The following is a 23,620-nucleotide window of genomic DNA, read 5'->3' as shown; positions in this document are numbered from 1 at the left end:
TTACAAAGAAAAACGTCTCAGCACAAAAAAGTAAGTGGAAAATGAAACTGTCAACAACACACATAAAAAGGCATCAAAATGACAGCACTAAACACATACTTATCTTTAATTACGCTGAATGTAAATGGCCTAAATGCACCAGTAAAGGGACAGAGAGTCTCAGACTGGATAAAGAAACACGATCCGTCTATATGCTGCCTACAAGAGACACACCTTAGACTTAGAGACACAAACAAACTAAAACTCAAAGGATGGAAAAAATTTATCAAGCAAACAACAAGCAAAAAAAAGCAGGAGTAGCAATATTAATTTCTGACAAAATAGACTTTAAACTTAAGTCCACCACAAAGGACAAAGAAGGACACTACATAATGATTAAAGGAACAATTGACCAGGAAGATATAACCATATTTAATATTTATGCACCCAATGACAGGGCTACAAGATACATAAAACAAACTTTAACAGAACTGAAAAGTGAGATAGACACCTCCACAATTATACTAGGAGACTTCAACAAACCACTTTCGGAGAAGGACAGGACTTCCAGTAAGAAGCTCAATAGAGACACGGAAGACCTAATTACAACAATCAACCAACTTGACCTCATTGACTTATACAGAACATTCCACCCAACTGCTGCAAAGTACACTTTTTTTTCTAGTGCACATGGAACATTCTCTAGAATAGACCACATATTAGGCCATAAAACAAGCCTTTGCAGAATCCAAAACATCGAAATATTACAAAGCATCTTCTCAGACCACAAGGCCATAAAAGTGGAAATCAATAACAAAAATCAGGGAAAAGAAATCAAATACTTGGAAACTGAACAATACCCTGCTGAAAAAAGACTGGGTTATAGAAGACATTAAGGAGGGAATAAGGAAATTCATAGAATGCAACAAGAATGAAAACACTTCCTATCAAAACCTCTGGGACACAGCAAAAGCAGTGCTCAGAGGTCAATTTATATTGATAAATGCACACATACATAAAGAAGAAAGAGCCAAAATCAGAGAACTGTCCCTACAACTTGAACAAATAGAAAGTGAGCAACAAAAGAATCCATCCGGCACCAGAAGAAAACAAATAATAAAAATTAGAGCTGAACTAAACGAATTAGAGAAAAGAAAAACAATTGAAAGAATTAACAAAGCCAAAAGCTGGTTCTTTGAAAAAATTAACAAAATTGATAAACCATTGGCCAGACTGACTAAAGAAATACAGGAAAGGAAACAAATAACCTGAATGAGAAACGAGATGGGCCACATCACAACAGACCCAATTGAAATTAAAAGAATCATATTGGAGTATTATGAAAAATTGTACTCTAACAAATTTGCAAACCTAGAAGAAATGGATGAATTCCTGGAAAAACACTACCTACCTAAACTAACACAATCAGAAATAGAACATCTAAATAGACCCATAACAAAAAAAGAGATTGAAACGGTAATCAAAAAACTCTCAACAAAAAAAGCCCTGGCCCGGACGGCTTCACTGCAGAGCTCTACCAAACTTTCAGAGAAGAGTTAACACCACTACTACTAAAGGTATTTTAAAGCATAGAAAATGACAGAATACTACCTAACTCATTCTATGAAGCCACCATATCCCTGATACCAAAACCAGGTTAAAAAAAAAAAAAAAAGACATCACAAAAAAAGAAAATTACAGACCTATATCCCTCATGAACATAGATGAAAAAATCCTCAACAAAATTCTAGCCAAGAGAATTCAACAACATATCAAAAAAATAATCCACCACGACGAAGTGGGATTTATACCAGATATGCAAGGCTGGTTTAATATTAGGAAAACCATTAATGTAATCCACCATACAAATAAAACAAAAGACAAAAAACACAGGATCTTATCAATTGATGCAGAAAAGGCATTTGACAAAGTCCAACACCCATTCATGATAAAAACTCTCAGCAAGATAGGAATTGAAGGAAAATTCCTCAACGTAATAAAGTGCATCTATACAAAGCCAACAGCCAACATCACTCTAAATGGAGAGAGCCTGAAAGCATTTCCCTTGAGAACGGGAACCAGACAAGGATGCCGTTTATCACTGCTCTTATTCAACATTGTGCTAGAGGTCCTAGCTAGAGCAATTAGGCTAGACAAAGAAATAAAGGGCATCTGGATTGGCAAGGAGGAAGTAAAATTATATCTACTTGCAGATGACATGATCCTATACACAGAAAACCCTAAGGAATCTTCCAGAAAACTACTGAAACTAATAGAAGAGTTTGGCAGAGTCTCAGGTTATAAGATAAACATACAAAAATCACTTGGATTCCTCTACGTCAACAAAAAGAACATGGAAGATGAAATCACCAAATCAATACCATTCACAGTAGCCCCCAAGAGGATAAAACACTTAGGAATAAATCTTACCAAAGATGTTAAAGACCTATACAAAGAAAACTAAAAAGCACTAGTGCAAGAAACTAAAAAGGACCTACATAAGTGGAAAGACATACCTTGCTCACGGATAGGAAGACTTAACATAGTAAAAATGTCTATTCTACCAAAAGCCATCTATACATACAATGCACTTCTGATCCAAACTCCAATGACATTTTTTAATGTGTTGGAGAAACAAATCACCAACTTCCTATGGAAGGGGAAGAAGGCCCGGATAAGTAAAGCATTACTGAAAAAGAGGAAGAAAGTGGGAGGCCTCACTCTACCTGATTTTAGAACATATTATACAGCCACAGTAGTCAAAACAGCCTGGTACTGGTACAACAGGTACATAGACCAATGGAACAGAATTGAGAGCCCAGGTATAAATCCACCCACATATGAGCAGCTGATATTTGACAAAGGCCCAGTGTCATTTAATTGGGGAAAAGATAGTCTTTTTAACAAATGGTGCTGGCTTAACTGGATATCCATTTGCAAAAAGATGAAACAGGACCCATACCTCACACCATGCACAAAAACTAACTCCAAGTGGATCAAAGACCTAAACATAAAGACTAAAACGATAAAGATCATGGAAGAAAAAACAGGGGCAACGTTAGGAGCCCTAATACAAGTCATAAACAGAATACAAAACATTACCAAAAATGACAAAGAGAAACCAGATAACTGGGAGCTCCTAAAAATCAAACACCTATGCTCATCTAAAGACTTCACCAAAAGAGTAAAAAGACCACTTACAGATTGGGAAAGAATTCTCAGCTATGACATCTCCGAGCAGCGCCTGATCTCTAAAATCTATATGATTCTATTAAAACTCAACCACAAAAAGACAAACAACCCAATCAAAAAGTGGGCAAAGGATATGAACACACATTTCACTAAAGAAGATATTCAGGCAGCTAACAGATATATGAGAAAATGCTCTCGATCATTAGCCATCAGAGAAATTCAAATTAAAACTACGATGAGATTCCATCCCCCTCCAACAAGGCTGGCATTAATCCAAAAAACACAAAATAATAAATGTTGGAGAGGCTGCGGAGAGATTGGAACTCTTATACACTGCTGGTGGGAATGTAAAACGGTACAACCACTTTGGAAATCTATCTGGCGTTTTCTTAAAAAGTTAGAAATAGAACTACCATACAACCCAGAAATCCCACTGCTCGGAATATACACTAGAGAAATAAGGGCCCTCACACAAACAGATATATGCACACCCATGTTTATTGCAGCTCTGTTTACAATAGCAAAAAGCTAGAAGCAACCAAGGTGTCCCATCAACGTATGAATGGTTAAATAAATTGTGGTATATTCACACAATGGAATACTACACATTGATAAAGAACAGTGATGAATGTGTGAAACATTTCATGGCATGGAGGAACCTGGAAGGCATTATGCTGAGCGAAATTAGTCAGAGGCAAAAGGACAAATATTGTATAAGACCACTATTATAAGATCTTGAGAAATAGTATAAACTAGAAGAACACATACTTTTGTGGTTACGAGGTGGGGAGAAAGGGAGGGTGGGAGAGGGCTATTTACTGATTAGTTAGTAGATAAGAACTACTTTAGGTGAAGGGAAGGACAATACTCAATAAACGGAAAGTCAGCTCAACTGGACTGGACCAAAAGCAGTTTCCAGGATAAACTGAATGCTTCGAAAGTCAGCAAAGCAAGGGCGGGGCTTGGGGGCTATGGCTTAATGTGACTTCTAAGTCAATTGGCAAAATAACTCTATTATGAAAACATTCTGTATCCCACTTTGAAATGTGGCGTCTGGGGTCTTAAATGCTAACAAGCGGCCATCTAAGATGCATCAGTTGGTCTCAACCTACCTGGATCAAAGGAGAATGAAGAACACCAAGGTAACTCAATAACTATGAGCCCAAAAGACAGAAAGGGCCACATGAACCAGAGACTTACATCATCCTGAAACCAGAAGAACTAGATGGTGCCCGGCCACAACCGATGACTGCCCTGACAGGGAGCACAACAGAGAACCCCTGAGAGAGCAGGAGATCAGAGGGATGCAGACCCCAAATTCTCATAAAAAGACCAGACTTAATGGTCTGACTGAGACTAGAGGAATCCTGGTGGTCATGGTCCCCAAACCTTCTGTTGGCCCAGGACAGGAATCATTCCCGAAGACAACTCATCAGACTTGGAAGGGACTGGACAATGGGTTGGAGAGAGATGCTGATGAGGAGTGAGCTACTTGTATCAGGTGGACACTCAAGGCTGTGTTGGCATCTCCTGTCTGGAGGGGAGATAGGAGGGTAGAGAGGGTTAGAAACTGGCAAAATTGTCATGAAAGGAGAGACTGGAAGGGCTGACTCTTTAGGGGGAGAGCAAGTGGGAGCATGCAGTAAGGTGTATATAAGCTTATATGTGACAGACTGACTTGATTTTTAAACTTTCACTTAAAGCAGAATAAAAATTATTAAAAAAATAAAAAGAGATTGGATTAAGGCACTATCTAATGTAACTGCTCCTAATCCCTCTCATGAACATCATATTAATAGGATTTACAACACATAGGAAAATCACTTTAGATGACAAAATGGTAGATAATCATACAATACTGGGAAACATGACCTAGCCAAGTTGACAGATATTTTGAGGGGACACAATTCAATCCATGACAACTATCAACCCAACCCAGCCTACTGAATAATTATTCATTTGATTATATTATTAAGACTAGTAAAACCTACTGAAAGATATTACATTAAAGGTAAACTAATAAAACTGCTGAATCAAGTGGTAGAAGTATTTGAGAGCAAGGAATAACAAGCCTTATAAATAATGGTAACGTGTAGAACACAATGATCCCAGTTGGATTGTATTGAGAATTATGTGTCAGCCATTGTATTAAGTGATTTTAGTGGTTGCAGGGATTCACTTCCCAACAGGAAATACAATCTGCATGGTCAGTCTGAGCCTGTCATAGTACTTGCTTTTCCCCATACCAGAAATTTGATGAGGAAGGGATGTATGATGCTATCCAAAGTGATGAGACAGGAGGAGATGTCTTCTGTATGACTCCATGGAAACGTCTATTAACAATAGACCTCTATTAACAATAGGCCCAGAGTAGGTCAGTTTTGCGTCTCGGAGCATCATGTGTGGATATGATGCCTGGATCTGTTGCAGCCGTCCTAGGATGGAGCCACCTTGTAGGAGACTGAATGAAGCCCTACTCTCCTGTTTTTGTGCATTCTCTAACTCTCAAGTCCTTGTAAGGAAGTCCTTGTAATGAAAGCATGTTACAGTACAGTTTATATTTTCTTATTAGAACTGAAGCCTTTCTTACTGAAAAGGTTCAGGTATTTCACAGTCTTCTGAGAGCATCTAATTTTGATCATTTTATACATAATGAAACTGAATACAGTGAATGCTGACGTTACCCTGGACACATACAGTTTACCAGTGACATGTCTCAGTAACTACTAATCGGGGCATGAAAAGTAAGCTCCCATCCCTCACATTGGGACTAACTCTAGGTTTCCATTCACATGGCTCTAGCCATGGGATCAAACTGAAGCTAGTCTCTGGCTATTCCTACAGCCTTACTTTTTCCTTTTTCCGGCCCCCCTCACCTCCACCCACTTCCCTTCTGCTGCCCCCCAAAGTCACATAACAAAACACCTGCCTCAGGCACTGCTTCTATAGAACTTGACCAAAAAAAAAAAGAAGAAGAAGAAAGAAAGAAACCGAGGTTACACAAGGAGCAGAGTCAGGGTCCAATCCCAAGTTGAATTGCACTTGTTATTGTCGTTGTTAGGAGCCATCGAGTAGTTCAGACTCATAGCTACCCTATGCACAACAGAACGAAACATGGCCTGGTCCTGAGTCATCCTCCCAATCCTTGGTATGCTTAAGTCCATTGTGATAGTCACTGTGTCAGTCCATCTCATTGAGGGTCTTCCTCATTTTTGTTGACCCGCTACTTTACCAAGCATGCTGTCCTTCCCGAGAGACTGATCTCTCCTGATAACATGTCCAAAGTGTGTGAGACGTAGTCTTGCTATCCTTGCTTCTAAGGAGCATTCTGATTGTACTTCTTCTAAGACAGATTTGTTCCTTCTTTTGGTAGTCCATGATATAGTCAATATTCTTCTCCAACAACACAATTCAAAGGCATTGATTCTTCTTTGGTCTTTCTTATTCATTGTCCTGTTTTCACACGCATAGGAGGGGACTGAAAACACCATGGCTTGGGTCAGGTGCATCTTAGTCGTCAAGGTAATATCTTTGCTTTTCAACACTTTAAAGAGGTCTTTTGCAGCAGATTTGCCCAATGCCATGTGTCATTTGGTTTCTTAGCTGCTTAGCCATTATGTTATTTTGTCATTTTAGAAAACCTGGTTATAGGACAGTTGGGGATTCTAGCTCATAAGTATTTTTTCGCTTTGATGCAAACTAGAAATCCAGGCCCAAAGCAGATAATTTAATCACGGAAAAGCAGGTATGCACTTGAAAATGTTCTTCAAGGCTCCCTTCATGTCCCTGTTTCTCAGGCTGTAGATGAAGGGGTTCATCGTGGGAGTGACCACAGTGTACGTCACTGAAGCTACTGCAGTCTTCCTGGAAGAGTGTGTAAATGCGGCACTAACACATGTACCTAAGCCTGTCCCATAGAACAAGGAAACAATTGAGAGGTGGGACCCACAGGTGGAGAAAGCCTTATACTTTCCACCTGCTGAAGGCATTCTCAAAATGGAGGAGACAATTTGAGTATAAGAGAAAATGATTCCAGAGAGAGGAACACCACCTAGTATGGTAGCTGCCAAATATAAAAAGATGCTATTGAGGAGGGTATCCGAGGAGGCAATCTTGATGATCTGAAAAGCTTCACAGAAGAAGTAGGGGATTGTCCGGTCTGTGCAGAAAGACAGGTTCAACACTATGAGACTGTGGATCAAGGCATCCACAGTGGTAATGGACAAGGAGAGTAGAATCAGCAGACCACAGAGGAGGGGGTTCATGATGGCTGTGTATGTCAGTGGGTGACAAATGGCCGCATAGCGGTCATAGGCCATTACTCCCAGGAGAAAACTTTCCAAACTAGCAAAAACCAAGACAAAGCAGACCTGGGTGAGGCAGCCTGCATATGTGATGCTCTGATTCTGTGTTTGGAGATTCACCAGCATGTTTGGGATCATGGTGGTGCTGAAACAGATGTCAGTGACGGACAGATTGGCAAGAAAGAAATACATGGGGGTGTGGAGGTGAGGGTCAGAGCTGACAGCCAGGATGATGAGCAGGTTCCCCAGGACAATGACCAGATATATGAACAGAAACAGGGCAAAGAGAAGGGGTTGCAGTTCCGGATCCTCCGTCAGTGCCAGGAGAAGGAATCCAGAAAAACTTGTTTGATTTTTAGGTTTCATATTGTTGATGAATCTGATGGAACAGATCAGGTGACAAGACAACCAAGTGCGCGGTCCCTATACCAGCAGTAGCTGCATCACCAAAGGTAAACAGCACCTAGGGCAGGGTCATGAGAAATCAAGAAGATACAAAGTTGGTGTCACCTGTGTGCATATTATTTGATTATTTAATAAAAAATATGTGAATTTGATCAATAGCTGAGCATCAACATTTATTCTGCAAAGTGTTGATAAGATGCTCTTTTTTTTTTTTTTTTACACTATCTGAGTTCTTATGATCATTTTAAATATTTTGTAATTTTATAGGAAGAAAGGCCTGGTGGTCTATTTCTGAAAATTAGCCAATAAAAACTCTGTATTAAAATGGTTCAATTCACAATCAAGTATGAGGATGGCACAGGACGTGGCAGCTTTTGGTTCTGTTGAGCATGAGTTGCCATGTGTCTAAGGTCCACTCACTGGCAGCTAACAAAAACAACAGGGCCCCTGTAGCTTCATTGTGGGCCTAGATTTCCAGCCCAAGGGGCATATTCTAACCAAGTCTGGATGGACACACTTACTCCAAGGAAAGATCCATCTTTACAAAGAAAAATGTGTTCTCCCAGACATGAAGCATCAGTAAAATTATTTTCTTCACAAATTTGGTAATATTATAGAGAAAAACAGAAGAGGGAGGCACTCTGAAGTGTCTCTTGCAGACTTCACGTTCCCCGCCCCCGAGATTAGAGCCAGGTGATAGCAATAATACAAATGTGTTTTAAGAACCAGGGTGGGTAGATAAGGCAAACCTGATAACCCTATTTCATCACCATAAGAATGCAAGAAAATATCACAGAATTTTACCACAGTCATCATGTTGGAGAAGGGGTGATTTCTGTTCAGGAGGAAAATGGTCTTTACCATTGTAGAGACAGAATTAGAGACTGGTAGAATTGGAGCTTCTTGGGACTGGTGCAAAGATAGAAGGAAACATGTCAGGAAGAGAGAAGACAGGCAGGAGTTCATGGGAAACTTGCGTTCAATCATTTCATGCATGTACTCTCAACACCGTTTCCCCGGAATGAACCTGTGGTAAAACACCTGTCCTTATTTCCAAACGATAACTAAGCAACTTTAAGTTACCTGGCTGATGTCGCCATAGAACGATGTTGATAAATCCCCTGGATGGTGAAGTTGGAGGATGTGTTCTGAGGAAAGGCAGAGAGATTGAGTGGGACACCTGGCTCCTGGGCTTCAGGGTTATCTGTGGGTGGAGTCTTGGGTGTGCTGCTCCCTGCCTGGGGGAGGGATGTTGAGTGAGGTGGTCACAGGCAGACTATTTGCAGTCTCTGTATCCCTGGGGGCTCAATATCCAAAGCTCCTCATTAACTGAGCACTTTTATTGTCATTCTGATCCCAGGGCAGTGAAAATCCTCAAAGACCAAGGCTTTAGAATGTGAAATTCAGGATGGATGATTCCTTGCCCCTGTAAGATCATGCCATTTTTCTCTCTGTTTCTGCTAACCTCCGTGTCAACAACGTGCACACATGGACACAAAAGCCTTCTCCGCCTGGGTTCCATTTGTCTTCTTTTTTCTTTTTAACACAACTTGACAGCAACTCTATCTTACCAGTTGCATTAGGACCCTGACTCCTATTTTAGGTGTGAAGATATAGTTATGTATATGGGTATAATATATTTATCAACACCCACGAAAGCAGCAGTCTAGAAACCAAATGACAAATTGCATTGGGCAAATCTGCTGCAAATGATCTCTTCAAACTGCTGAAGAGATGTTAGGTTGAGGAATAAGGTCTCCCTGACCCAAGCCATGGTATTTTCAATCGCCTCATATGAACGTGAAAGTTGGACAGTGAATAAGGTAGACCTAAGAAGAATTGATGTCTTTGAATATTGAATATAACATGGACTGCCAGAAGAACGAACAAATCTGTCTTGGAAGAATTAGAGCCAGAATGCTTCTTAGAAGCTAGGATGGTGTGACTTAATATCAAGTACATTGGACATGTTATCAGGAGTAACCAGTTCCTGGAAAAGGACATCATGCTTGGTAAAGTAGAGGGTCAGCAAAAGAGAGGAAGACCCTCAACAAGACGAATTGACACAGTGGCTGCCATGATGGGCTCAAGCATAGCAAGGATTGTGGGGATGCCACATGCCTGGGCAGTGCTCTCTCCTGTAGTACATACTGTCACTGTGAGTCAGGACTGATTCCATGGCACCTAACAGCATAACAACATAATATATTTATAAATACAGTTAAGATAGTGTAAAATGCAAGTAGTGTTTTTTTTCTTTCTGAGAGTCTTTGACTGTTCCCTGAACCTTACTGTATCATTCTGTATATTTTATATACAGCATGTTCTAAGCTCTTCTCTGTGGTCCATTCTGACTGTAATCACTGGAGATAGACTCCCTTTTGACGTTTCCATAACCAGTGTTTCCAATTTCATCACAATTGTTTCAATGTACGTTTTTCTTCATATTAGCGGAGGTTGGCTTGATATTTTGGCTCTTGATTTTTAATGGAGTTGTGAGAAATCACAATGTCATTGGCTAGGAACTAGGATACAGGTGCATTCATACTCTCGGTAGATTTTGTTAGATAACTGCCATATTTAATAGGTAATGATGTTGCTCCATTTAGAATCTACTTAAAAGTCTTTCACCTTTAATGAACTCAAAATTTTTGTGTTTACTAATTTATTTTATCACATCTAGCTATTTCTATATAAACTTTCTTAATATATAGTTTTCTTCATATCTTTTATGAAAACTAACTTGAGAAGATGATATTGTGATGTCATTCTTTGCTATTCACTTCAAATACATGAAATAATAGATAAAATAGAAGAAAATATAGCTGGTCTCAAAAAAAAAAAGAAAAGAAAAATTTCCATTACCACAGAAAGACCTGAAATATAAAAATACAAGTTAAGTTTTCCAGGTCCCCTAACAGGAACTCAAATATAAAATGACGAGTAAGCTGAGCCAAGAATTTATGTCCATAGTAAGAAGTTTTAGCTGCAATTTACTCTTTCAGTTAATGAGGACTAAATGTTCTAGAAAAATATGTGGCGTTGAAGCCAAGGGCAGAGGTAGAATGTCTTTATTGGAAATATGTAGATGAATACAAGAGTTGTGGACACTGACTGGACCCATGACTATGGACTTAGACCAGTTGAAAGTTTCAGAAAACCTCCAAGGAGAAGATAATCCAAGCTACCTTTTAGCACGGTGGCTGGATTTGTGATAGCCTCAATATTATTGAGCTGGGGGGAGTCAAGGAATGAAATTCAAACTTAGAAGAGTGATGATTGGTGAGGCCTCTGTGAACCTGTCTGACAACAAAGAGTGAGCATATAGATGAAAAAACATAGAGGGCAGGGCATCTTCCCATTTAAATAGAATCTGTATGTTCTAATTTAAATAATGATGAAGAAAAGCAATGCTAAAATGATAAGCAACCAAAACAATAATCCAGAAAAAAATCAATAATCAGATCACACAGAGGCCAGGATGGTTGTAATGTAATGAGTAACGTGGAGAATAGAAAAGATGAGATCAAAGATGCAGTGTCAGGCTGATTATTCGAACAGTCTCCTGATGGCAAGGGCAGATGCAGGGTACTACGTTTAGTCACTTTGTAATAATCCTAAAGTGATGGTGGCTAGGACTATGGTGGACTTGCTCTGATTTTCTTCAGTTTCAGCTTGAACTTGCATATGAGTAATTGATGGTCTTTTTCACAGCTGGCCACTGGCTTTGTTCTGACTGATGATATTGAGCTTTTCCATCGTCTCTTTCCACAGATGTAGTCAATTTGATTTCTGTGTGTTCTATCTGGCAAGGTCCACGTGTATAGTCTTCGTTTATGTTGGTGAAAGAAGGTATTTGCAATGAAGAAGTCGTTGGTCTTGCAAAATTCTATCATTCCATCTCCGGCATTGTTTCTATCACCAAGGCCATATTTTCCAACTACTGATCCTTCTTCTTTGTTTCTACCTTTCTCATTCCAATCGCCAGTAATTATCAATGCATCTTGATTGCATGTTCGATCAATTTCAGACTGAAGCAGCTGATAAAATTCTTTTATTTCTTCATCTTTGGCCCTAGTGGTTGGTGCACAAATTTGAATAATAGTCGTATTAATTCTTCTTCCTTGTAGGCATATGGATATTATCCTATCACTGACAGCGTTGTACTTCAGGATAGATCTTGAAACATTCTTTTTGATGATGAATGCAACACCATTCCTCTTTGAGTTGTTATTCCCAGCATAGTAGACTATATGACTGTCCGATTCAAAATGGCCAATACCAGTCCATTTCAGCTCACTAATGCCTAGGATATCGATGTTTATGCATTCCTTTTCATTTTTGACGATTTCCAATTTTCCTAGTTTCATACTTTGTACGTTGCAGGTTCTGATTATTAATGGATGTTTGCTGCTGTTTCTTCTCATTTTGAGTCGTGCCACATCAGCAAACGAAGGTCCTGAAAGCTTTTCTCCATCCACATCATTAAAGTTGACTCTCCTTTAGGAGGCAGCTCTTCCCCAGTCATCTTTTGAGTACCTTCCAACCTAGGCGGCTCAACAAGGTGGATTGACACAGTGGCTGCAACAATGAGCTCAACCATAACAATGATTGTAAGGATGGCGCAGGACCAGGCAGTGTTTTGTTCTGTTGGGCATAGGGTCACTATGAGTCAGAACCGACTCGATGGCACCTAACAACAACAACAACAACAGGACCATGGTGATAACAGTGGAGGTGGTGAGATTTGGTGGGATTCTAGATATGTTTTTCTTTTGAAAGAATGGGCACATGGTATAAAAAAAGAATTCAAAGACAATGCTTGGTGTGAGAAAACTGCTCAGCATCTAAAAGAGTGGAGTTCCCATTAACTGTGATAGGAAAGACTGTAGGCGAATATATTTGGAAGTTTAATATCAGGGTTGTAGTTTGGAGAGAGTTGAGTTTGAGGTACCTGTGAGGCAGCCACTTGAGAAGTCAAGTAGGAAGCTGGGTATTCCAGTCTGAAATTTAGGGGAGTGTTCCTCTCTGGAAACAAAAATTTTGGAGTCATTGGAGTGCAGATGACTTTTAAGGCCATGGGTCTGGATGCTATTGCAAAAGAGTCAGGGTAGCTGCAGCAAAGAGGATTAGGAGTGAGCCTTAAGGCCCTCCATGGCTTGAGGTTGGAAAGATGAGCAGGACACATCAAAGGAGGCTAGTGGCCAGTGAAGTAGGATAAAAACTACAATAATGTATAACCCTGAAAGTGAAGTACATTAGTTTCTTCTGGCTGCTGTATTAACTACATGGCCAGAAACTTGGTGGCACAAAACAACAGAAATGTATTCTCTTACAGTTCTGAAGGCCATGAGTCTGAAATCAGTTTCACAGTGCAGAAATCAAGGTGTGTGCACAGTCACACACTCTCCGGAGACGCTATGGGCAAATCCATTCATTGCCTTTTCGAACTTCTGGTGGCTTCAGGTTTTCCTTGGTTTGTGACCATATTATGCCAATTTCTGCCTCTGTAGTCACATTAACTTCTCTTCTGTCCGTGTCAATTCTCTCTTTGCATCTCTCTCTCTCTCTCTGTGGTAAAAATATACACAACAAAACATTTGCCAATTCAACAATTTTTACATGTGTAGTTCAGTGGTATTGATTATTTGCATTTCTCTCTCTCTTTTAAGAGAAAGGTAAGTTTTACTATTGGGTAAGCATTAAACCAGAATGTGATGCATCACAGGTAATCCACTAAAGAGATTACAAAGTCAGCAAGGTAACTGACCCTTTGTATAGCCAGGGGTATACAACTCATTACTTTCATCTTTTCAGGATAAAATTACTAATTTTCTAATGTCTTTATGGCAAGACACCTAAAGTTATGTTAAAACCTTACCAGGAAACTGGGAGGTAAGGATATGATATTCCTTGCAATTACATTTCAGAGGAGAAGGTCCTTGAGAAACTTTCTTTTTTTTACTTTAATTTTTATTGTGCTTTAAGTGAAAGTTTACAAACCAAGTCAGCCTCTCACACAAAAACTTATATACACCTTGCTACATACTCCCAATTGGTCTCCCTCTAATGAGACATCCCGCTCCCTCCCTCCACTCTCTCTTTTTGTGACCATTTCTCCAGCTTCTAACCCTTTCTACCCTCTCATCTTTCCTCCAGGGAGGAGAGGCCAACATAGTCTCAAGTGTCCACCTGATCCAAGAAGCTCACTCCTCACCAGCATCCCTCTCCAACCCATTGTCCAGTCCAATCCCTGTGTGAAGAGTTGGCTTTGGGAATGGTTCCTGTCCTGGGCCAACAGAAGGTCTGGGGGCCATGACCACCGGGGTCCTTCCAGTCTCAGTCAGACCATTAAGTCTGGTCTTTTTATGAGAATTTGGGGTCTACATCCCCCTGCTGTCCTGCTTCCTCAGGGATTCTCTGTTGCGTTCACTGTCAGGGCAGTCATTGGTTGTAGTCGGGGACCATCTAGCTCTTCTGGTCTCAGGCTGATGTAGTCTCTGGTTTATGTGGTCCTTTCTGTCTCTTGGGCTCATAGTTACTTTGTGTCCTTTGTATTCTTCATTCTCCTTTTATCCAGGTGGGTTAAGACCAATTGATGCATCTTAGATGGCATCAAGCATAACAACTATTGTATGGATGGCTCAGGACTGGGCGGGCAGTGTTTCGTTCTGTTGTGCATACGGTTGCTATGAGTCAGAACTGACTCGACGGCACGTAACAACAGCAAGAAAAACATATAAAGTTTATTAATATATAATAAACTTTGCCATCTTAACCCCATTCACTTCAAACACATGAAATAATAGACAAAATAGAACAAAATATAGTTGGTCACCCCAAAAAGTTAAACTTTTTCTTGTACCACAGAAAGATCTGAAACCTAAAAATGCAAGTTATGTTGATGGTTATGTGAGTGGAGAGGGAGGAAGGGAGAGGGGTATTCACTAATTAGATAGTAGTCAAGAACTGTTTTAGGTGAAGGGAAAGACAACACACAATACAGGAGAGGTCAGCACAACTGGACTAAACCAAAAGCAAAGAAGTTTCCTGAATAAGCCGAGAATTTTGAAGGCCAGAGTGGCAGGGGTGAGGGTCTGGGGACCACGGCTTCAGGGGGTATCTAGGTCATTTGGCATAATAAAACCTATTAAGAAAACATCCTGCATCCCACTTTGGTGAGTAGCACCTGAGGTGTTAAACACTAGCAAGTGGCTGACTAAGACACATCAATTGGTCTCAACCAACCTGGACAAAGGAGAATGAAGAACACCAAAGACACAAGGTAATTTTGAGCCCAGGAGACAGAAAGGGCCACATAAATAAGAGACTACATCAGCCTGAGACCAGAAGAACTAGATGGTGCCTGGCTATAACTGATGACTGCCCTGACAGGGAACACAACAGAGAGTCCCTGATGGAGCAGGTGAGCAGTGGGATGCAGATCTTAAGTTCTCATAAAAAGACCAGACTTAATGGTCTGAGTGAGACCAGAAGGACCTCAGACGTTATGATCCCCAGACCTTCTGTTAGCCCAAGACTGGAACCATTCCCAAAGCCAACTCTTTAGATAGAGATTGGACTGGAGTATAAGATTAAAAAAAATGATACCGGTGATGAGTGAGTTTCTTGGCCCAAGTAGACACATGAGACTATGTGGGCAGCTCCTGTCTGGAGAGGCATTGAAATGGCACAGGGGGACAGAAGCTGGCTGAATGGACATGGGGAATACAGCATGGAGAGAAGGAGTGTGCTATCCCAATAGGAGAGAGCAACTAGGAGTACGTAGCAGAGTGTATATAAATTTTTTTGTATGAGAGACTGACTTGATTTTTAACTTTCACTTAAAGTACAATAAAAAAAAAAATACCAGTTATGTTTTCCAGGTACTAAAAAAAGAACAGAAACATTAGTGGTGAGTATGGTGAGCTATGGATTTGTGTACAAAGCAAGAACTTTTAGCTGTAAGTTTACTCATTCAGATAAAGAGGACAAAATATTCTAGAAAAAATTTGGCATTGAAATCAAGGGCAGAGTTAGAATTTTTTATTTGAAAAATGTGGGTGAACACAAGAGTTGTGGACACTGACTGGACCATGAATACAGACTTAGAACAGCTGAAAGTTTCAGAAAAGCCTCCAAGGAGAACATGAACCAAGCTACCTGTTAGCACAGTGGCTGAAATTGTGATAGTCTCAATTTACTGCACCACGAGAGTCAGGAAAAGGAAGTCAGGATTAGAGGAGTGGTGATTGGTGAGGGCTACTGTGAACATGTTAGACAAGAAATAGTGAGCACACAGATGGAAAAACATGGAGGGGAAAAAAACTTCCCATTCAAATATTATCAGTAAAATCTAACTTAATATCCTTGAAGAAAAGCAAAGCAAAAATGATGACCCACGAGATAAATAATTCAGAAAAAAAATCAAAGATCAGATCATACAGAGGCCAGGAAGGTTGAAATGGAATGAATGATGTGGAGAATAGAAAAGATGAGATCAAAGATGTAGTGTCAGACAGATTATTCAAACAGTCTCCTGATGGCAAAGGCCGACACAGGGTCACTATGTGTAGTGATTTTGTAATATTCCTGGAATGGTGGTGGCTTTCACCTTGGTGATAACTGTGGAAGTGGTGAATTTTGGTGGAAATCTGGATATATTTGTATTGTATAGACAACAGGGTTTTCTGAAAAAGTGGGCGTGGGGTATAAGAAAGAGAGAGGGATCAAAGATGATGTTCAGTTAGAGAAAACTGCTCAGCACCTTAAAGAACAGGGTTGCCATCAAGAGTGACTGGAAATACTGTGGGCAAATTCTAAGTATCAGTGTGGTATTTTAGAGTATGTTGAATTTGAGGTGCCTGTTAGGAATTCACATGGTGATATCAAGTGAGCAGTTCACTACAGAAGTCTGGAATCCAGGAGAGTGTTCCTTCTGGAAGACATAAATTTGGGAGTTGTTAGTGTGTAGGTGACTTTAAAGCCAGCCATAAGTCTTTTGGCTATTGCAAAGACAATATCTGTTATGAATATCAGTGTGAAGATACTCAACAAAATACTGGCAAACCAAATCTAACAGTGTGCTAAGAAGACTATATGCTATTACCAAGTAGAATTTTGCCCAAAATGAAACACAAGAAAATTAATGAATGTAATACACCACATGATCAACTCAATCGATACAAATAAATAAATAAATAAATAAAACTGGACAAAATCCAACACCCTTTCATGAGAAAACACTCCAGAAACTCAGAACAGAAGGGAAATTTCTTAACGTTATATTGAGCAGTTATGAAAAACCCACCAGTAAATATCATACTCAATAGAGAAAGGCTGAAAGATTTCCCCTCTAAAATCAGGAATAAGATAAAAAACACCCTCTCTTACCACTGCTATTCAACATTGGACTCGAAGTTCTAACTAGAGAAATTAGGCAAGAAAAAGAAATAAAAGGCATTCAAACCTGAAAGGAAAGGAAAAATTATCTCCATTCACAGATGACATGATTCTACACATATGAAAAATCCCAAAGAATCCACAGCAAAGCTACTATTGCTAATAAATGATTTCAACAAAGTAGCAGGGTACATGAACAACACAAAAATCTGTTGTTTTACCTATATGTCAGCAATGATGCAAGTTAAAAGAAAATTAAGAAGGCATTTCCTCTTACAATGGCATATAAAAGAATAAGATATCTAGGAATAAAATTAACCACAGAGGAAAATACTTTTATAATGAAAACTATGAACCATTGCTGAAGGAAATTAAAGAAGATCTAAATCAGTGGAAAGATATTCTCTGTTTATGGACTGGAACTCTCAATGTTGTTAACAAGTCAATAGTTCCCAAAGTAAACTACAGATTCAATGCAATATTTATCAAATTTCTAACAGCTCTTTTTCAGAAATGAAAATGTTATTCCTAAAATTCATGTAAAACTAAGTAGCCAAAACACTCTTTAAAAAGATCAATAAAATAGGAAGACTCACACTTCCTGATTTCAAAACATACTATAAAGAAACTAAAGTAATCAAAATAGTGTTGTAATGATATAAGGATGAACATATAAACCAATGGAATAGAATTAAGAGCAGAGAAGTAAACTCATACATTTATGCCAAATTGATTTTTGACAAGGGTACCAAGTCCATTAAATGGAGGAGGAACAGTCTCTTTAATAAATGGTGCTGGGAGAACTGGACAAATGCAAAAGAATGAAGATGGACCCATACCTCACACCATATGTAAAAATTAACTCAAAATGCATCCAATGGGCTAAATATAAGAAGATAAACCATGAAACTCTTATAAAAAAAACATAAGAGTAAAACTTCAAGGCTTTATTTTTGACAATGAATTCTTAATTGGCACCAAAAACACAAGCAACAAAGACAAAATATATAAATGTTGTCCTTGTTGCTAGGTGCCCTCAAGACTGTTGTGACTCATAGTGACCCCATGTACAACAGAACCAAATGCTTCCTGTTCCTGAACCATCCTCACAATCGTCATTAAGCTTGAGCCTTTGTTGCAGCTACTGTGTCAATCCATCTCATTGAGTGTCTTCCTCTTTTTCTCAGATCCTCTACTTTACCAAGCATGATGTCCTTCTCCAGGGACTGGTCCCTCCTGATAACATGTCCAAGATACGTGAGACAAAATCTCATTTTTGTTTCTAATGTGCATTCTGGCTATACTTCTTTCAAGACAGATTCGTTCCTTCTTTTGGCAGCCTGTGGTATATTCAATATTCTTTGCCAACACCATAATTCAAGGGCATCGTTTCTTCTTTGGATTTCCTTATTCATTGCCCAGCTTTCGTATGCATAGATTAATTGTTGTTGTTGTTGTTAGGTTCCCTCGAGCTGGTTCTGACTCATAGCAACACATTAGGACAGAGAAGGATTGTCCCATAGGGTTTCCAATAAGTGTCTGGTGGTTTTGAACTGCCAACTTTTTGGTTAGCAGCCAAACTCCTAACCACTAAGCTACCAGGTGAACATAAACAGAACCAGTGAAATTAAAAAAAAAAAAAAAAAGTTGTGCATCAAAGAAATTTATCAAGAAAGTAAAGAGACAATCTACAGAATGGGAGAAAACATTTGGGAACCATATATCTGATAATAGTTAATATCTGGAATATACAAAGAACATTTACAACTCAACAACAGAAGATAAACAACACAGTCATAATGAACAAGAATTTAAATAGGTATGTCATCAGAGATGATGTTATTGTTATTTGCTGTCATTGAGTCAGCCTTGACTAATGGTGACCCTGTGTACAGCAAAACAAAAAATCCTGGGCCATCAGTACGATTGTTTGAAGATCACACAATGTTCTGTTGTGATCTATAGGGTTGTCACTGGCTATCTTTTCAGAAGTACATCCCCATGCCTTTCTTCCCATTCTGTCTTAATTCTGGAGTTCATGGTAATCTGGTTAGCATCATAGCAACATTCAAGACAGTTGGTGGCCTGACATGAGGTAATTGGCTGTGTATCACACTCAGTGTTCCCACATGGGTGGGATACAATTGCATCACCAATGCCTCAGAGAAGATATACAAATGGGCAATAAGCACATGAAGGGATGTTCAACAGGATTAGTCTTTAGGGAAATGCAAATCAAAACCACAATGAGATACCACTTCACTACCACTAGGGTGGTGAGTATCAGAAAAATGGAAACTAACTAGTATTGTCAAGGATGTGGAAAAATTGGAACCCTCATACATTGTGGGTGTAATGTAAAATGTGCAGCCCCTGTGGAAAACAGTTTGACAGTTCTTCAAAAAGTTAAATATTGAAATACCATATTACCCAACAATTTCATTTCTACGTATATGCCCAAGAGACTTGAAAGCTGGGTGTCTTAGTTATCTAGTGCTGTCATAACAGAAATACCACAAGTGGATGGCTTTAACAAAGAGAAATTTATTTGCTCACAGTAAAGCAGGCTAAAAGCCCAAATTCAAAGCTTCAGCTCCAAGGGAAGGCTTTCTCTCTCTGTCAGCTCTGAAAGATGGTCCTTGTTCTTAGCCTTCCCATGGTCTGGGAGCTTCCCAGGCACAGGGACCCTGGGTCCAAAAGATAAGCTCTGCTCCTGGTGCTGCTTTCTTGGTGGTATGAGGTCCCCAACACTCTGCTTGCTTCTCTTTCTTTTTACCTCTTAAAAGATTAAAGGTGGTATAGGCCACACCCCAAGGAAACTCCCTTTACTTTTTATCAGGGATGTGACCTGGGTAAGGGTCGTGTTACAATCCCACCCTAACCTTTTAGCATAAAATTACAATCACAAAATGGAGGACAACTACAGAATACTGGGAATCATGGCCTAAACAAGTTGATACACATATTTGGGGGGACATAGTTCATTCCATGACATTGAAACTGAGACAGATACTTGTGCGGCAGTGTTTGTCACAGCAGTGTTTACAATAACCAAAGGTGGAAACAAGCCATGTGTCCATCAACAGATGAAGACATTAGCAAAATTTTGCATGCCCGTACAATGGAATATTATTCAGCTGTAAAGAGAAATGAAGTTCTGACACATGCCAGAACTTGGACGAACCTTGAAAACTTCATGTTGAGTGAAATAAGATGGACACGAAAGGGCAAGTATTTTATGATCCTAATTACACAGGTATCTAGTTTTTTTTTTTTTTTATCTAGTTATACAAATGCCTAGAGAGCAAAGTTTATTAGTGGTTTCCAGAAGCTGAGGGTGAGGGAATAGGAGTCACTGCTGAAGGGATACCGAATTTCTCTTGGGGGTGATGTAAAGCTTTTTGAAATGAATAGTGTCGATGGTAGCACAACATAGTAAATGTAGTTAATCTCATTGAATTGCACATTTAAAACTAGTTAAGTGGCAAACTTTTTGTTATATATATTTTACCACAATAAAATTTAAAAAAGGAAAACACACACACAATGAGCTACTGCTTCACTGCTGTGAGGATGGCTACACAAAAAATCAATGAATAAATAAGGAAATAAAAACAGATAATACCAAATATCAGAGAGAATGTGGAGAAATGGGAACTCCCATACACTGTTGGTGGGAGGGAAAATTGTGCAGCCACTTTGTCAAACAGTTTGAATTTCTCAAAATGTTAAACATAAAGTTAGTTTATGGCTCAGCAATTCCTCTCCAAGTTTACACTCAAGGTGAATGAGAAACTGTGTCTATACAAAGGTTGTGCTAAAATGTCCGTAGCACCATGAGTCCTAACAGCAAAGCAGTGGAAACATCTCAGAGGTCCATCAACCTACGAATGACAACATGTGGTGCAGCGGCACACTGGACTATTACTCAGCAAATACGGAATGAAGTTATGACACATTCTGCAGCATGGATGAATCTTCAATACACTACAATAAACGAAAGAAATAAGATCTAAGAAAAGGCCATATGATATAGAAATTGGATTAGTGGTTTTCAGGAACTGACGGTTCAGAGAAATGTGCAGTGACTTAATTATATAGGATTTAGTTTTGGGGGTGATTAAAATGTTCTGGAATTAGATAATGGTGATCAATGAACACCTTTGTCAATGTACTAAAAACCACCAAATTGGACATTTTAAAAGGATAAATTTCATGGTAAGTGAACTATATTTTAATGAAAAATGAAGGACAACCACACAATATTGGGAATCATGGCCAAACCAAGTTGACACGTATTTTTGGGGGACACAATTCAATACATGACTTGTAGGCAACAACTCAGACAGCTTCTTTACATCAGTATTGATTGTAGCATTATTTACAATAGCCAAACAGTATAAACAACCCAAGTGCTCATCAACACATGAATGGATAAATAAAATGTGATTTCTCTTTTGGATAATAAAAAACACTAGGAAATGGATAGTGGTGACATTTCTACAACTAAATGAATGTAATAATTGTTTCTGAATTGTACACTTAAATTTGGTTTCAATGGCAAATGTTTTGTTAAATATATTTTCCCATGATAAAATTACAAAAAAAAAAAAAAGGCAGTAACGGAATAGTACAATGATGAGAAATGTGCTGAAGTGATGGTCCCTTGGCTCAGGTGCTCAGCCAATGAACCTGGGTAGGATTGTTTAGTAGGGTGGTCACAGGAGGATTTTTTGTAGTCTTTGTGGCCTTTGAGAGTTCAATATCCAAAATCCATAATTAGTAAGAGTTTTTGCTGTAATTATAATCTTAGAGCACTGCAAATCCCTAAGGAGCAAGGCTCAGAGAAGGAAAACTATTGTGCTGGCTGATGCCCACACCCTGAGGCCAGGATTATGCCATCCCCTACCCTCTAATTCTCTCTGCTCACTCTCCTTTCAGGCCCTTTGCGCACATGGACAAGCTCCCTTCTTTCTGCAGGTGCATTCAAAGTCATCCCTATCCTAAAACACTGTCAGGAAGACTGACACCATGTTTGGGTTAAAAAAATAGTTTATATGAACATTATACATATTGGAAACCCTGGTGGAGTAGTGGCTAAGTGCTATGGCTGCTAACCAAAGGGTTGGCAGTTCGAATCCACCAGGCGCTCCTTGGAAACTCTATGGGGCAGTTCTACTCCGTCCTATAAGGTTGCTATGAGTTGGAATCGACTCGACGGCACTGGGGTTGGGGTATATATATATATGTTGTTGTTGTTGTTAGGTGCTGTTGTGTCATTTCCCATTCATAGCAACCCTGTGAACCACAGAACGAAACTGTTGCAGCCACTGTGTCAGTCTATCTCGTTGAGGGTCTTCCTCTTTTTCACCGACCCTCTACTTTACCAAGCATGATGTCCTTCTCCAGGGACTGAGCCCTCCCAACAACATGTCCAAAGTATGTAAGATGCAGTCTTGCCATCCTTACTTCTAAGGAGCATTCTGGTTGTACTTCTCCCAAGACAGATTTCTTCGTTCTTTTGACAGTCCCTGGTATATTCAGTATTCTTCACCATCACCACAATTGAAAAGCATCAGTACTTCGGTCTTCCTTATTCATTGTCCAGCTTTCACAGGCATATGATGCAATTGAAAATACCATGGCTTGGGTCAGGCACACCTTAGTCTTCAAGGTGACATCTTTGCTCTTCAACACTTTGAAGAGGTCCTTTGCAGCAGATGTGCCCAATGCATAGCATAGGTGGCATAGCTTCCAGCATCACAGCAACACACAAGCCCCAACAGTATGATAAACGGACAGACATGTGGGGGTATATATACATGGAAACACTGGTGGTGTAGCCGTTAAGAGCTACAGCTGCTAACCAAAAGGTTGGCAGTTCGAATCCAACAGGCACCTCTTGGAAACTGTATGGAGCAGTTCTACTCTATCCTATAGCATAGCTGTGAGTCAGAATCAACTCAACAGCAATGGGTTTGGCTTTTTTTTTTAATATATATATACATATATATCTTCTGTATAAACACAAACGATAATATAGTAAATGCGCCCTCAAAGTACTGATTTTGAAGGCTAATTTTTATGTATGGCTCATTGAATGTTGCTGTCATTTCTACATATTATATTCAGCACTGCATAATATAGTCTTTGTGATCGAAACAAACACGTAACAGCCATTTTATGCTGTTTTTAGAATTTTGGTACCAACTTTTCCTAATTTCAAAATTCTAGCTTAAATATACTTTTTTTTTTTTTTTTTGCGTTGCAGATCATAGGTTGAAATTATGGCTTTTTGTTATCAATATTGTAGTAAATTAAAAATTATCAGGAAAATA

The 23,620-nt window shown here is 39.3% G+C and overlaps 1 protein-coding gene across 1 annotated transcript; it reads right to left on the bottom strand.

The window, feature by feature from the left end:
• Window positions 1-4,144: 4,144 nt before the first annotated feature.
• On the bottom strand, window positions 4,145-8,076 carry LOC135230627 (olfactory receptor 7G2-like). The gene has a single exon (XM_064280557.1). The coding sequence runs from the start codon at window positions 7,839-7,841 to the stop codon at window positions 6,903-6,905; it is 939 nt and encodes a 312-aa protein (XP_064136627.1). The 5' UTR covers window positions 7,842-8,076; the 3' UTR covers window positions 4,145-6,902.
• Window positions 8,077-23,620: the final 15,544 nt, after the last annotated feature.

Source organism: Loxodonta africana, chromosome 3 (genome assembly GCF_030014295.1).
Source record: "Loxodonta africana isolate mLoxAfr1 chromosome 3, mLoxAfr1.hap2, whole genome shotgun sequence".
Lineage (NCBI taxonomy): Eukaryota > Metazoa > Chordata > Mammalia > Proboscidea > Elephantidae > Loxodonta > Loxodonta africana.
The sequence above is the reverse complement of the archived record's forward strand: the minus strand, read 5'-3'. Positions and strand labels throughout refer to the sequence as shown.